The 17,287-nt window shown below is 33.1% G+C and overlaps 1 protein-coding gene across 1 annotated transcript in view; it reads left to right on the plus strand.

Moving 5' to 3' along the window:
* SCN7A (sodium voltage-gated channel alpha subunit 7) overlaps nucleotides 1–17,287 on the plus strand; it is a 58,337-nt gene that overhangs the window by 37,612 nt on the left and 3,438 nt on the right. Inside the window, exons 15-23 of the mRNA XM_047085021.1 lie at nucleotides 1,418–1,520; nucleotides 3,106–3,260; nucleotides 6,122–6,295; nucleotides 8,294–8,401; nucleotides 12,296–12,574; nucleotides 13,394–13,447; nucleotides 14,234–14,371; nucleotides 15,900–16,004; nucleotides 16,562–16,832. Of these exons, the coding sequence (XP_046940977.1) occupies nucleotides 1,418–1,520; nucleotides 3,106–3,260; nucleotides 6,122–6,295; nucleotides 8,294–8,401; nucleotides 12,296–12,574; nucleotides 13,394–13,447; nucleotides 14,234–14,371; nucleotides 15,900–16,004; nucleotides 16,562–16,832 (1,387 nt within the window). The remainder of the gene's footprint in view (nucleotides 1–1,417; nucleotides 1,521–3,105; nucleotides 3,261–6,121; nucleotides 6,296–8,293; nucleotides 8,402–12,295; nucleotides 12,575–13,393; nucleotides 13,448–14,233; nucleotides 14,372–15,899; nucleotides 16,005–16,561; nucleotides 16,833–17,287) is intronic.

Here is a 17,287-nt window from a genome sequence, read left to right on the forward strand (position 1 = left end):
ACTTTATATCAAGTTTTATAACTTTTTTCATAATGTAGCAATGTATCAGGGTCACTTTCTCATGCCATTAAGTCATCTTCTAATAAAATGATTTCTACTTTTGAATCCCAATTGATTTATTTATAAAATTAGAATAATACTAAAAGAGGTTTGGAAAAATCACATCAAATAGTTTATGTAAAAATTCTAAAATAACATATAAATATAAGGTATATAATTTTCAATTATTGAATGCCTAAGCATTATATATTAACTTATTTGTTATTTACTCTCATATTGCTATAGCCTTTATTTCATCAGAAATAATGAAAATATGAGAACTGAAATAATAAAAGTGATTTGTTTAAGAGTAATATCCTGATGGATATATATTTTTAGTTGAGCACCAAATGTCTTACTGACAACTGACTATGTAAGATCTAAAGCAAATAAGGCTTCCTAATGATATTTCGTTGACATTTATTGTGCATAAGACCAAGAGGTAGGACAAAATATTTACAGTTTTCCTTTTGATATACTTTACTTAGACATTTCCTTATTTTTTAAGAAATAAGACTGTTTTTTCCCAAATGTTTTAATACATTTATCTTATTTTTTTAATTAGAAAACAATTGTGTATACTATTAACTTAGAATATTGGTCATTTTAAAGGATGATGTGTTGCATATTTATTTTGAAATAAAGTAAAATAAAGCATTATGAGAAAATCATTTCAAATAAAAGCCATGCATGTCACACATGCGTCATTACCACATATACAAAGCCATGGCTACCTTATCGTATCCAGTCTTGACCTTCAGTCAAGAGCAGAGTGAGAAGCAATGTCAATCCTTGCAAATAGCCTGTCTGCATAGGGCTGGTACCACTTTGCCAGGTCTATTCGTGACTCTTATTCCTTGTGCCATTTCTTCATTTCACTTCAAGATAACCTCACATCATTCCCATCCTATGATGGCATACACAAGAATGTCTGGAGTCGATTTTACAATACCAACTAAATGCACTCTTGTCTACCCATCTTTAGCATCAAGGAGTAATTACTTCTGATGCTGCTCATCTAGCTGAAATGGCTTATATGGAATCTTGTGAACAACTTCAAGAGGGCTTTGGAACTCAAACCCTTTTGGATACTGGAGATAACCTATACACCTTTTAGGAGAATAGTGTTATGAATTAAATGTTAATTTTAATCTAAAAGTTATTTTAGCTTAAATGAATTTTTAATTAATCTTTTAAAACTTCAACTCACAGAGACATGTATCCTTTTAATGAAAATCATGAAATTAGCTTAAACAGTATTTTAAACCTGGTAAAGTTCTTTTTATATACAGTTTTTCTTATTTCTGAAAATAAAACAAGCCTGAACCACAGTGAGAAAGTTTAATCACAGCTTTTTTGGTGGGACTTTACTTTTCAGAAGGTAAAGCAATCTAGCTCGTCTGAATGCAGCACAGTGGATATTGCTATCTCTGAAGAAGAAACCGTCTGTGAACATGAAAAGCCAAAGCAGCTTAAAAATGGTAAGAGAAAAATAAGTTCCTTTGATCATTGTATTGAAAATAGACTAAATTTCTCTTAACATAACTAATGCCATTAGATATATTTTAATTTTAGAGAGTTTATTAACTTAACTAAGGAACACACACATACAAATATGTGTGTACAAACACATGCACATGTGCCCAAAGGAATCCTCTCAGAAACTTATAGGGAAAGTCAATAGAAAAGTCAACATTTGGAAAAGAGGGGCAGGGTCTATTTCCTAGAAGTTTAATGCAGTAGTTAAGAGCACTGGGTCTGGAATCATACAGGCCTGAGTTCAAATCCCAGGTCACGTGACCATTTACTACCTTTACTTACCCTCTTTCAGGCTCATTTCTTAATATGTAAAATGAGGATAATAATGAAACTTACCTCACAGGATTGGTAAAAAGATTAAATTAGTGTAGATGCATGTGTGTCCATGCATGGTTGTGTGCATGTGTGTGTGTGTGTGTATATATTTTTATGCCTCTTGGAATAAAGTCAATATTCAAAATACTCACATGAAAACATCCTATATCTTTCATAGGAAAACATATCATGCAATGGTGATTTATTTTTATATTCCACATGAATCTTAAGAAATGTATAAGGCTTTAGTCAGCTGATTGACTCACTAGATATGTAACATACATTTGTTGATGACTTGTAATTCAAATTAATTTCCTAGAAAGATTGACAAATATTTATAGGTTCTCTGCATTTGAAATCACTGGAAACTATCAACATGGTAGCTGCTAAATGCTCAAATTCCTGTATTCAAAATAAGAACCTGCTGTCAGCAGCTCAACTTCTAGAACTTGTATCATTCAAGACAAAGGAGGAAAAATTTCCTATACTTTTTGACCAAAGATGTATGAATTGACAGTAGGTAAAATTCTAAAATGAAATGTGTTGACTTTAAATTCCACCCACCTCTATTTCTTCATGTTCTCCCCTGTTAAGCAGAGTCTTCTCTATCTTGGGATTTCTTTATGCTAGCTCTCTTGACAGGAATGTAGAGTCCAATCCATGCATATGCCCCCTACCCACAAAGCACTCTGTAATCCAGGGGGCTCCTTCAATAAGTCTAAATCAAAATCACCATTCTCCTACCACCTGAGACCTGACATCAATTTAACTGACGTAACTAATATTATACTTCTTATCAGTTCCTGAATACCTATGTACTTAAATGAGAATGCTTATTATACCATGTGAATCTTCAGGCTTTATGCCAAAATGTGATATTTAGAAGATATTGTATGTGGGGGAGAGGAGCGATTTGAAGGATGGGGATAATTCTATTCTCAGACTCTGTTCCACCAGGCTAGGGGATGTTCTAAGTCATCTCTGCCTTTCGCAATTTCTTCCTCTAGTGTTCTCCCACGTTAACTTTTTTTGTTTCCCCTCAATGACTGCAATGGTCACAGCATCAGGGGTGAAAATCAAATGTTCATAAGTCAGAGAGCACATGTGTTAATTTCCATAAATAATCACCAAGGACTATGGTGGAAAGTTCAGGATGTCTACTTTTTCATGAATTTTCAAGATTTTTCTTCTTAGCAGTTTCATTCTTGACAGGTTATAGACGAAGATCTTCACCTGGCCAAATTAGTGGTGAATCCAAGAAAGGAAGAATTTGGCAGAACATAAGGAAAACCTGCCGCAAGATAGTGGAAAATGGTTGTTTTAAGTGTTTCATTGGCCTTGTCACTCTGCTCAGCACAGGTGCTCTGGTAAGTACATGAGACTTTTATGGGGAAAAATGTATCTGAAGTCTGTTACTTGAAGCCACCATGCCAAATTAGTTTTCCCCAGATACTTAGTATAGCAGTAAAGTTCATATTCTGTGATTTTACTTTTGGGAAACATACATTACAGTTTCTTAAAATCTGTATATGCCTCATTCAGTATTAAATAAATCAAACAATTTTGAAATATAAGAATGACAGTGGGAAACGTGAATGTGAGATACCTAATTCTTATTTTAATAAAGTTTCATGTATGAGACAAAGTTTAAGAATATGCATATACATACTTTTGTGCTGTGCTAGTACTTTGGTGCCTATTCAATCAGGAAAGAGAAGTACTATATACTTTTAATAACCTTTGAATCAAAAATACATATATTTTAATATTTATTCATTTTTGAGAGTGAGAGAAACAGAGCATGAATGGGGGAGGGGAAAAGAGAGAGGGAGACATAGAATCTGAAGCAGGCTCCAGGCTCTGAGCTGTCAGCCCAGAGCCCGACTCAGGCTTGAGCCCACGAACCATGAGATCATGACCTGAGCCAAAATCAGACACTTAACCAACTGAGCCACCCAATCCTGCATTTATGAAGCATTTTGAGAGAAAGAGAGTAAATGCGCTGGGGAGGGGCAAGAGAGGGGCGGGGGGAGAGGATCTGAAGCAGGCTCTGCACTGAGAGCAGAGAGCCTGATGTGGAACTTGAACTCACAGACCGTGAGATCATGACTTGAGCTCAAGTCGGACTCTTAACTGACTGAGCCACCCAGGTGCCCTGAACCAAAAATATATTTACCCATTGACACAACAACCTTAATTCTAGGAAATTATCCTACAAATATCTGAGCAAGTATGAAATGCATTTACAAGGGTCTTCAGTGAAGAATTCTTTGTATAGAAAAAGATTAAAAAGTAAAAATAGTCTACAATAGGTAACTGTTTAAATATGCTCTGATATAAACATCCAATGGGACACCGTGCAGCTATTTTGAAAATTCAAAAGCTGTATGCATGCTAATATTGCAAGTTATAGCAATGTGCAAAAACAGAGAAAGATCTAGAATAAAGTGTATCTATTAGGTATCTATTAATATTCATGTTTCCCCTGTCATTCATAAATTTTGAAATTGTTTTATTTATTTGATATTGAATGAGGCATATGACATTTTACTTAGGAAATAAAGAAAAATAGAATTTATATTATATTATTTTCCAGTGTTTGATTAAAGAGGATCAGAGAAGGATGCACAAGAAATAGTTAATTGTGAGATACACAGAGCAAAAAGAATGGATTCATGGCTGGGAACCAGACTTTGTACTGCATACAATTTTTAAAGTAAATTTTATATTGACATTTACCACACATTTACCACAAACCTAGAAATTATAAGTGTCTAACTTAAAGAATTTTCACCTGGGTGGCTCAGTCAGTTAAGTGCCCGACTTCCGCTCAGGCCATGATCTCACAGTTCATGAGTTCGAGCCCTGTGTCAGGCTCTGTATTGACAGCTCGGAGCCTAGAATCTGCTTCAGATTCTGTGTTTCCCTCTCTTTCTGCCCCTCCCCCTTTCCCATTCTGTTCTCTCTCTCTCTCTGAAAAATAAATAAACATTAAAAAAAGTAAACAAGGATTAAAGTAATCCTATGTTAATAATGGTGTGATTCTTATAAATCTAATGTTAAATAAAAGTAACATTTTCTCACAAACCGTGAGATCATGACATGAGGTGAAGTCTGATGCTTAACTGACTGAACGACCCAGGTGCCCCGATCTTTGTTTACTTTTTGACCTTGAATGCACTTTAATACAAGCCTTCCTGACTTTGTTGGTACTTTATTGCCTTTTTCAGTGCTGAGATAAAAACACTATGAAATTGCTTTCAGTGACATTATGAGACTTTGTATCCTCTACAGTAAAGTAAAGGTTGACCTATTAATCTGAGAAGCTTTGGAGAAATGATTATAATTTTATTTCATATTCATGTGTTTCCACTGGTTTGCTGATTATTTCTGCAGCAGAGCAATTTATTAGATATTTTATTACCTATTAGATGTTTTATTGGGGCCACAATGAAATTACACATTAATTTATACAGACATAATATTTTTATAATATTGAGTCTTCCATCTAGGCAAAATGGCATATCTTTACATTATTTGGTGTGTTTTTATGTTCTATAGCAATTTTATAATTTTAAAAAAAATATATTTATTTACATTCAAGTTAATTAGCATACAGTGTAGTATTGGTTTTAAGAGTAGAACCCAGTGACTCATCACTTACATATAACACCAGTGCTCATCCCAGCAAGTGCCCTCCTTAATGCCCATCACCCATTTAGCCCATCCTCCCCACCTCCCCTCCAGCAACCCTCAGTTCTCCATATTTAAGAGTCTCTTATGCTTTGCCTCCATCTCTGTTTTTACCTTATTTTTCCTGAAGACATATTTAAAAGAATTTCTACTCTCTTAGTAAGTGCCACATATCTGCAAATTGGCTACATGGAATTACAGATAAGAACCAGTTAGATGTGAGCAAAGGTTTTGCCTCTTATATTAAGTTTGATTAACTGATTCATGAGAAGAATTCTGGATCACTGTGGTGCCAAATTCAGTCTCTATAAGAAATTCTGGGACCAATTACTGATGTCTGCTATAGACATAGGATCAGAAAATGTTACTTATGGATTATGTGAATAAATCCAAAGCAAGTGAACCAGCCCGTGAAACTACAACCTATGACTTTGCTCACGATCTGTTTGCTAGAGATAGCATTTCATTCCACTCTATGCCAAAAGATTTTTTAAAAAATTACATGTACACTAATCCTCAAATGTTTTACCCACAGGCTTTTGAAGATATATATATCGATCAGAGAAAGACTATTAAAATCTTATTAGAATATGCTGACATGATCTTCACTTACATCTTCATTCTGGAAATGCTTCTAAAGTGGATGGCATATGGTTTTAAAGCCTATTTCACTGATAGCTGGTATAAGCTAGACTTCATGGTTGTCATTGTACGTATTTCAAAGAAAAATTTTAAAGACTATTATTCAATTTTTTTCTTCTTTACTCTTACTCTCACTTAACTCTTTACTTATATATACCTTTTTCCTCTCTTTGTACATTTTTAGTCACCAAAATCCCCTATTTCTTCATTTGTAATACTTAACATTTGTCCTTTTCCTCTCAACCTAAAAATTTTAAAGTTCAACATTTCACCTCTAGATTATTCTAATGACCACGTATGAACCCACTACTAATGGGATAGACATCCTGAAATATTTAAATTCTGTTGGCTTGATGTTTAAATCATATATTCAAAACAGACGACTTACCATAACCTTCACCATTACCACTGTGATCCAAGCTGCTGAAGATTCTCAGTTGGATTTCCAGTGCAGATCCCTGCCCCTGCCACTGCACACCTTCCTTCTAAGCTCCACATAGCAGCCACATACATTTTACTGCTGTAAAACAGAAGTCAGTCCAGGTCTCTTTTCTTCTTGAAACTCTCCAATAAGCATCTCATGTTGCTCCGAATAAAAAGCTTCATTCTCTGCCATCAAAGCCTACAAGTTTCTCCATGATCGGTCTTGTCTCCTATTACTTTCCGTTTCCATTATCCCAATTTATAGACTGCTCCACCTGCACTGACCTTCCTGAAGATCTCCCATATGCCGAGATTCCTTCCATCTTAGTGCCTTTGCAGTTATTTTTCCTTCCACCTGGAACTTTTGCTGGCTCACCTCATTTATGTCTACTCAAATAAGAATGCAGAAATTGGGTCTTTCCCCGCCACCGTATTTAAAACTGCAACTACTACAATGCTCCTTTTTCCTTTCTCTGCACTCTTTATCTCTATAGCACCTATTAATATTATATATTAATTGATATTCATTGTTTATTCATTGTGATTGTTTGTCTTCCCCATTGAAAGGTTAGCTCCTTTGGGGAAGAAATGCTTTCCCAATGTGGTTCTCTTCTTATCCCTAATGCTTAGAACAACTCATGTATCATAGTAGGTACTCAGTAATTTTTGTTGAATGAACAAATGGTTCCTATTCTATAAGCAATGATTGACTGAAGCTTCTCACTGTATGAATAATGACTTACAGTATCTGATCTCTGTCTTCTAAATAAATTATTGCAAATTAACCTTCTCCTCCAACAAAAATCACACTATATCTGCAACCCACCTTCCTGTTTCCTAGTCATTGTTCTTAGGTGTACACAACCCGTGACACTTACATAAATCATATGTTTACTCCAAAGTTCACGTTAAGGCCATCTCTTAGTATAGGATAAAAAAGAACAAATTTTCACTTATGTTGCTTGAAAATACATAAAATATGAAGGTACTATAAAAGTTAGTTGTAACTCCATCGCCTTGCTCAATCTCTGTTAACATTTATTAACCCTGAATGATCTTTATGCATATGTTTGCTTTAAGAAATCACCTTGGTATCTTTGTATACATTTCTATAATTTGTACTTAAACTTAACAATGTTCATATACTCTTTGATGCCTCTTCTCTGAAATACTATTTTGTATATTGTGTTAACCATATTTATATATGAATTCACATGTAAATATATTTCAAATTTTGTTTTTATGAATACATGATATACTATTACTGTATGGAAAATAATCATGAAACTGATTATTAATCTATTTTCAAACAAAAAATGGATGTAAATATTAACCCTTGATCATAAAGAATGTCAAATATACAAATTTTTTTATTTCAATAATATATATATTTCTACTACCAGAAAATGTTTTTGTTTTATCTTTATCTTTTTTAAAGTAACTTTAACACAAGGTTATTTTCTTATACTTTTCTTTAAGTCATTGTTAAGATATATTGAAATATATTTTACATCTTTGCATATTTCTTGGGAAGCTTTGACTGTTTATCATTTTTAAATAAGTGCAAAGTTTATTTTGCAGATTGTTTTGATCAAAGTTAAAATAAACCCTATTCACTCTTTTTTTTCTTAAATATATTTAGGTGTTTTGTCTTAGCTTAATAGGCAAATCTCGGGAAGAATTCAAACCACTAATTTCTGTTAAATTCCTCCGGGCACTCAGAGTTCTATCTCAATTTGAAAGAATGAAGGTAAGAAAAAAGTGTCTAAACTAATATGTAGGTTTTTATTTAGGATTAATAAATTTCTATAAATTAAAAACTTTATAGTCTTCTCATTTGCATCTTTAACAATACTAATGCAAAAACCTTATATTCCACAATTTACAAATATAGAAGAAAGGTATATGAGTTATGCTTATTAAGATTTTAGGACTTTCCTGCTCATAAGATATGAAAAATCATAAAGATAAGAAAAAAAACCCTAATAGTTGAGAGAAATAATATAAAATTTTAAAAACTAGTACTATTGTAGCCCACTTGGGTGTCTATGAGTATTAATACAATTATCTCAATGTTAAAAATATAACTGACAAAATGAAACTTTGATCACCTAGATGCTTAAAATTATAGGAATATCGTACACGCTAAGTAATTATACTGAATAAAAGTTTGAATTTTAAAATAAATTAATGTTTTCAAGTCACGCATCACAAATTATGAATTCTTGTCATCTCTCCCTCGCTGTCACGTTAAACCTCTTTTGAACAATGTGAGGGAAGCTAACAGGTAAAGCCACATAAAACAACCAGTGTTCAATCTTTTGTGCCTACAATGGAAACCCACCCCAAATGGCTCGACCTAATGGAGCAAACAGTTTATGGCCACCACAAATAGTATAATTATGTAAAATACAGTCATCAGCATGTGCAGAAATGGGAAAAAAAGTCTAGTTTTATCTTTTATTTCATAACCATACATCTGTTTTCTTGAATTTTTTATTTATATAGATTATCATTAATTTGCCTACTTGAATAATATTACAGAATATCACATATTCAGTGTAGGTAGGATCCAGTAAGAAAATTATTTATGTTTGGTGTGTATTTTTCTTATAGTTCATATATTATATATTACATTAAAACTGCCATATATTAATAAACCATAACACTTAAGATCTTTTCACTTGGCCAAAACATGGGTACATGTTTTAATCTCAAAATTTAGATAATTATAGATGATTATTATAAACAAATAGAAATATAAGTAATTTAAAGTATTTTAAACCAAAAAATATGTTTCAGAAATTTTAATAGCATAATCTTTATATGATATTTATATATACACATGTGCATACATCAACACATGTATTAAGTACATTAATTATACTTTAATATATATGTAAGTACATGACTGATAGTAGTATTTTTATAATTCATATGAATCTGTGATCAACTCGTTATAACAGGAATTAGTCCTGATCGACCTATTCCCGAAATGCATTGCTGGTGTTGGGGAAGAAATATTCTTACTATAACTGGAAGTTTGTACCTCTTAATCCCCTCCACCCACTGCCAACCCCTCTTCACTCTGACAACCACTAGTTTGTTTCCTGTATAGATGAGTCTGTTCTGTTTTGTTTTGTTTGTTCACTTGTTTTATTTTTAAATTCCACATATAGGTGAAACCATATGGTATCTGTCTTTCTCTGTCTGACTTATTGCTTTTAGCACAATACTCTCAAAGCCCATCCATGTGGTTGCTAATAGCAAGATCTCATTCATTTTTATGGCTGAGTAATAGCCCATTGTTTATATATACAGCATCTTCTTTATCCATTCATCTGTTCATAGATACTTAGGTTGCTTCCATATCTTGGCTATTGTAAACAATGCTGCAGTAAGCATAGAAATGCATATATACTTTCATATTAGTGTTTTCATTTTCTTTGGGTAAATATCCAGAAGTAGAATTATTGAATTATGTGCTATTTGTATTTTTAATTTTTTGAGGAACCTCCATACAATTTTCTATAGTTGCTACACAAATTTACATTCCCACCAACAGTGAATAAGGGTTTCCCCACCCCACATCTTCACCAGCACTTGTTATTTCTTATCATTTTGATACTAGCCATTCTGCCAGGTGTAAGGTGGTATCTCATTGTGGTTTCCGTTTGCATTACCCCAATGATTAGTGATGTTGAATCTCTTTTCATATGTTAGCCTTCTGAATGTCTTTGGCTATTGAGGTCCAATTTTTTAATTGGATTGCTTATGGGTTTTTTTTATGTTAAGATGTATAAGTTCTTTATATATTTTGTATATTAACTAACCCTTTATCAGATATATCATTTGCAAATATTCTCTCATATTCAGGAGGCTGCCTGTTGATTTTGCTGATGGTTTCCTTCACTGTGCAAAAGTTTTTTATTTTTTGTGTAATCCAGTAATAGTTTATTTTTGCCTTTGTTTTCTTTGTCTGAAGAGACAGAAAATGAAGAGAAAATGTTGTTAAGGCTAACAACAAAGAGATTACTACCTATAGTTTTTTCTAGGATTTTTATGGCTTCAGGACTCATAATCAGGTCTTTAATCCATTGTGAGTTTATTTTTGTGCATGGTATAAAAACGTGGTCCAAATTCATTCTTCTGCATGTGGCTGCTCAGTTTTCCCAGCACCATTTATTGAAGACTGTCTTTTCCCACCATATATTCTTTCTTCCTTTGTTGTAGATTAATTGACCATGTCATCATGGGTTTATTTCTGGACTCTATTCTGCTCTATTGCAGATCCAGATCTTTAAGCTTCATCTCAGCCTCTGGAAGTTCTGTAGTTGAATGAGTTCTGAAAACATACCATTGAATATATAAGGAAACCACATGATTACAAAATTAATGTTTTATGCATTTAATAAACTCCAGGGGCTGGGTACTCTTACTACTGAAATATTTGTATCAACAGTATCTACTACTTTTATTCTTACATAAGTGTATTTTCTGATGGGGATAGCATTTTTTTCATTAGAGTCATCAGTGGACTTCTCAAAATATCCAAAGTGCTAACAAAGGATCTGTGACTTAGTTTTAGGAATAAAGTGTTACTGAAAGCACAATTAAAAGTTAAAATATTTATTCAAGTCCAGAAAACTGAGGGATATCAGCAAAAAAGTACAACAAAAAGGGTATGTATCCAGTAATGGCTAAGGGAAGGGAAGGTTAGAATGGTAGAAAAGAGAATCAGTGGTCTTCACAAAAAGAGAGAGGGGGAGAGGGAGAGAGAGAGAGAGAGAGAGAGAGAAATGAGGTTGGTAGAAACGAATCAAAAGTGTAAATGCTAAAGGAAAGATATGTACCAAGAATGAATATTTCTGTTGGTTATAGGAAATGCTTTACATTTGCCATAACAGCTATAGTGGAGTGATAAGAATAAAATCTGATTATAATATTCAAGAGAGAAGGGAGTTGAGGAAATGGAGATGGTGATTCCAGACTATTACTATTAATCAAATTCAAGTGCTTGATTTATTTCCCAAACTTCCTGCTCTGGAGTGGCTCACCAGTGACATAGAGTGGTGCAGTGAGGAGGTTTGTGACTCTGCAGGGTGCAGAGGCCCATTCAGTGTTTCTTGAAATAGTTTCTTGCCTTTATTTCATTGATCTACAGTCTCTTGGTCCTCCTCGTATTTCCCCTGCCACTTCAGTGTCTGCTTTGTAGGTTAATCCTCCCTAAAGTTAGAATCACCCAGACTTAGATCTAGGCCTTTCTTTCTCATTTTATATGCTTTCTAGATAATATGTACACATACATACCCACAGGTTCAGTTGTCTTGCCCATTTCTGGCCCAATACAGGAAGGTGATAAATGTGTTAAATCAGTGAAATAATTATTTTACTAATCAACGCAGTTGCTTTTTCATGATTTTTTTAGTACAACTATTTTGAGACTATCTGGATTTTTAATGTATATTTTTAATTGAAATTTATAATTTAGGTAATTCAAATACTGGCATGCTGGCCTATTGAATCTTTAGAGATGACCTGTTTTTGTTATTTCAATATGACATTACATTTAGTATTTCCAGTTCAACTAAAGTGATTTCACATTTCTTACCTAAAGTTTACCTGTTTGTTTTTTATATGCCAGGTGGTTGTGAGAGCTTTGATAAAAACAACTTTACCTGCTTTGAATGTGTTTCTGGTCTGCTTAATGATCTGGCTGGCTTTTAGCATCATAGGAGTCTACTTATTTGCTGGCACGTTCTATGAATGCATTGACCCAACAAGTGGAGAAAGGTTTCCTATATCTGAAGTCATGAATAAGAGTCAGTGTGAAAGCCTTGTGTTTAATGAATCCATGCAATGGGAGAATGCAAAACTGAACTTTGACAATGTTGGAAATGGTTTCCTTTCACTGCTTCAAGTAGTAAGTTCACTTTTGATGTTTTTTACTTTTTATCAGTGTTTTTAGATGTCCGTGCATAGTATAGGTGGACATAATGTGGACAAATGTGAATAGACAAAATGTGAATGATTACTAGAGTTGGTTATAACATATTTTAGCAATTATTTAAAATACATGTTATGCAACATACTACACTAGGCTCATTTGGAAAGATGAAAGTGAAATGCAGACCCTGCTTTCCTGGGAGAAGGAAGTGAAGATGAAGGTAGGACTGACGGGGGAGATGGCAGGTACTGGCCAAACCTATTTCCACCATCACTGATAAGGTAATAGGGTCACAATTTTTGGTACAACTAAAGTTACTACTGTTTTGTTTCTACTCAGTGCTATGAGGAATGGCTACTCAGTCACCCACCATCTAACAGAAGTGAGGAGATAAATCATTCATTCTTGTCTTACCACCCTGATAGAAAAGCACATAAATAGCAGTTACCACTAACAATGACACTTGGGCAATGTGTATTTATTTATCATTTATCTATCTACCTCTCTCTCTCTCTCTCTCTTTCTATTTATACTATCTTACAACATTTTGTTATCAACTACAGTAAAACTACTACAATTAAGCTAAGTAAAAATAAATAGTTGTTAAATAGTTGTTAACAGATAATAGAAATGCAACAATGAAAATGATAAAGGTCTCAATTACAGGGTATATTGAAATGTGGTCAGCCTTAGTAATCAAATGTTTTACTGTATTAATAACAAATTGAGTTTCACTTTTTATTTGAAACAAAGCTTAAGATTTCCATAAGAATTAAATACATGCCATTTTTACAGGCAACATTTAATGGATGGATCACCATTATGAATTCAGCAGTTGATTCTACTGGTGTAAGTATAATATAATCTTACAGCCATTGTTAAAATTCAAGAAAAGTTATTTTTACAATTCAAGAAGAGGGTACCAACAATAATAGAATAGATAACATGATCAAAGTGAATGCTTATAGTAGACAGAAATTAAATACATTTCATATTGAACATTTCACAGAAAACGAAATCCTTCCAGGATTATGTACAGTGGTTGAACCCCAATAAGCCCATTTGAAGGATTATCAGACTTCATAACAATGGTTAAAACAATGCAATAAATTTTAAAATCCAAATAAACAAAGCAATGATATCCTTTCACTAACGAGCAAAGAGAAAATATTACTTCTGTAGAATTGTTGGATTTTCCTGTTGTAAGTTGTTTTATAAATCTTATGTTTTAAAGCGTTAGTATCAATATTTTGCTTATTTTTCACTTTTTAATTTATTTTTATTTTTAAAGACTTTACTTTTTAGAGCAGTTTTAGGTTTACAACAAAATTGAGAGGAAAGCATAGAGATTTCCCCTATACCCACTTGACCCCACACATGCATAGCCTATTATTGATATCACTTACCAGAATGGTACATTTTTACCCAGGATGAACCTACATTGACAGATCATACTCTCCCAAAGTCCAGAGTTTATTTGAGGATTCACTTGGTGTTGTACATTATATGGGTTTGAACAATTGTGTAATGACTGACATGTAACTATGATTACAATATCATACAGAATATTTTCACTGCCCTAAAAATCCACTATGCCCTGTCTTATTTTGATTATTTTTTTAACTTAACTTTTAGGTAAATAAGCAACCTAATTTTGAAGACAACATCTACATGTCTTGTTACTTTATCAGCTTTATTGTTATTGGATTATTTCTTCCTTTGAGTATGCTGATCGGTGTTATTATTGCTAATTTCAACAAGCATAAAATAAAGATAAGTATAAATATTCTTTGTTCATTAATACCTGAGAAAACACATTTATAAGAATGTCCTGCTTCAAATAATTGGTTTTGGATTCAGCTTAATGTAATTTTTATTTGGTGCTTATCTATTAAAAAAATTTGATGTTCCTGCATATTGATAAATATTGCTAAAATGTTCATCTTTACATTGTTTTATATATTGAAATATAAACAAACAAGTTAAAAGGTTAAAAATTGCAGGTGTTTCTATATATATATATGTTTGTAAATAATGACATGCTGACCAACAAGTAATATTGTGGTACATCTGCACAAATAGGTGAAGAAGTTCAAGAAAAATAAGCTACACTTTTTTACTCTCTGATATGTTCAAAGCCTTCAGAGTCATATCTAGCATAGACATCTTTGTCAGTGCAGTAGCTTTTTCTGCTAGAAGTAGGGGGTATCCTAAATCCTAACCCCATGTCCTAAATAGCAGTGCTTGAAATCAGTAAGGGACAATTCAGAGACAGAATTGAAAAACCCATTTGATCCCACCTCCACACAAAGGCCTTCAAGGCTTCTGCAAATGCAAGGCCTCAAAAGTCATTTAAATCTGCTTATTTTAACCACAGAGACCTACTTTCTAGAGGTATAGGAAAGCCTTCTAAAAAATCAAAAGAATAGTCTAGTTTTGAAATTCTGTTTTCAGCCATGTCATCAAAGTTTAGTCATGTGCAGCATCTGATAAACTGCTCTCAGCCTCCACTAATCAAATGGGATTAGAAGATCAGTGATCAAATATCCATTTGACTGGAAGCTTCAGCTTCTTGGGATCAATCCAGTGGGATAACATTCCAGGATTTGCTCCTGGGCTTCAAACCGGTGACCCCTATCAAATTTAAGTAACTAAGTCCTGACTTAGGGCAGTAACAATTCCTAATTTCTAGACTAACACACTAACCATTTACCTCTTATTCACTTTATATATTTTGTATAAGATACTTAGTACTAGGAACACAAAGATGAAAAGCTCTAAAAGGTACTATGAAGAAGTAAGCACAAAGTGCTGTTGGATTAATAGTATAAAAAATATCTTTTGAAAGTATTATTTAGTAAATTAATATATGAACTTATAAAAACACAGAAATGCCCAATTATATTTTTTCCTGTTATTAGAAGATACAAACCAATTTTTCCTTAGCTTTTGAGTTCAGTTTTTCTTGATAAACCTTTCCATTTATCCCCCACTTTTTCTCCTTTGTCTCTGCTTAACATGAGGTAGGCCTCAGTAGACTGAGAAGTTAAAAAAGAGTAGACTACCCACAGGAAAGTGCACCAAAAGATCATTGATATCGGTCATTACCATATATTCTACATGTGCTCGGTATGGATTTGTGTGCAGAAATCAGACATGGTTAAATGTGATTTAGTTCATTGCCTTTAAGACCTTTATAAAAGGTTAAATCAGTAATTACCAAGCTTTCCAAAATGTATATTGACAAAAGGTGAAATTTAGATTCATGTGATTTTAATATCTTTTTCTTTCATTTCTTTACCAGGGAGGCTCAAATATCTTTATAACAGTGAAACAGAAGAGACAATACCATGCACTGAGGGGGCTGTTGCATGAGGACTCTCAAAAAATAATACGTCGCCCAAGAGTAAGAAAACATCTAGATTTGTTTTCGAAGCTTCGTAAAAAGTTTATTTCATACATTCTCTTTTTAAAATGAATATGTGTTTTTAAAATTCTTCACAAATGCAGGGTGCCTGGGTGGCTCAGTCGGTTAAGTGTCTGACTTTGGTTCAGGTCATGATCTTGTGGTTCATGGGTTCAAGCCCCAGGTGGAGCTCTGTGCCTGCTTCCATTTCTGTTTCTCTCCCTGCCCCTCCCCCGCTGATGCTCTGTCTCTCTCTCTCTCTCTCTCTCTCTCTCTCTTTCTCTTTCAAAAATAAATACACATTTAAAAAAATGTTAAATTCTCCACAAATGCTTTTGACAAAATTTAAAAATATGTTCTTTAACAACGTTTTGATGATCTCTTTGTTTGTTTTGACTATACATTAGAATTCTAGTTTGACAAAAACTTAGGTACTCACTTATTTTCCTGTTTATGCCGGGAGGTAAATTATAAACGTAAAGACTATATGTGTATGTATATATCCTACTAATAAGGCTATTACACCCACCTTTTTTTTTTTTTTTTTTTACACACAGAACAAGTTCCAAAGATTCATGTTTGACTTGGTAACAAGCCAAGTTTTTAATGTCTTCATTATGGTTCTTATCTGTTTCCAAGCAATGACCATTATGATACAAAGTGATGAACAGAGTTCAGAAATGGACACTGCTCTGTACTGGATTACCTTATTTCTTGTTATGGTATACACGGGAGAATGTGTACTGAAGCTCATCTCTTTTCGTTGTAACTATTTCACCATGGGATGGAACATTTTTGATTTTATGGTGGTTATTTTCTCTATTACAGGTAAGAGTTTGTTTAGTTAGATTTTCTTTTATAGTAATATTAATTCAGGCAAGTTCTTATACTAAATATGTCCCAAGATATAGTCTTTTAGTAGGCAAAACAGATAGAGACCCTTTTTATTCCAATAGCAATGGCTTGTATTTTTACATTCATACATGTACACATGACAGCTATAAGATACTAAAAAATACTTGGTGAATTAATACATAGACTTCACTTAAGAGGTTACCAGGTAAATGCTTAATTACCCCTTCAGTATATCACATACATTATTTTTCTAGGATGTGTCTAGAAGGAGCTTTATGTCTTAATAACCTTTCAAGTTCCCTATTTTTTTTTTAATCTCCAAAACTGTTTACAACTTTCACAATACTAGAGTGTTAGGCTTTAATGAATTTGTCACCAGTTTTCTCTTACTTTGGGTATCTCAGTCTTTTATTTAACAATTATATTTG

The sequence above is a fragment of the Lynx rufus genome, unplaced genomic scaffold (assembly GCF_022079265.1).
Source record: "Lynx rufus isolate CCGP_SWC_20201006 ecotype Redwood Valley unplaced genomic scaffold, mLynRuf1.p SCAF_2, whole genome shotgun sequence".
Taxonomy (NCBI): domain Eukaryota; kingdom Metazoa; phylum Chordata; class Mammalia; order Carnivora; family Felidae; genus Lynx; species Lynx rufus.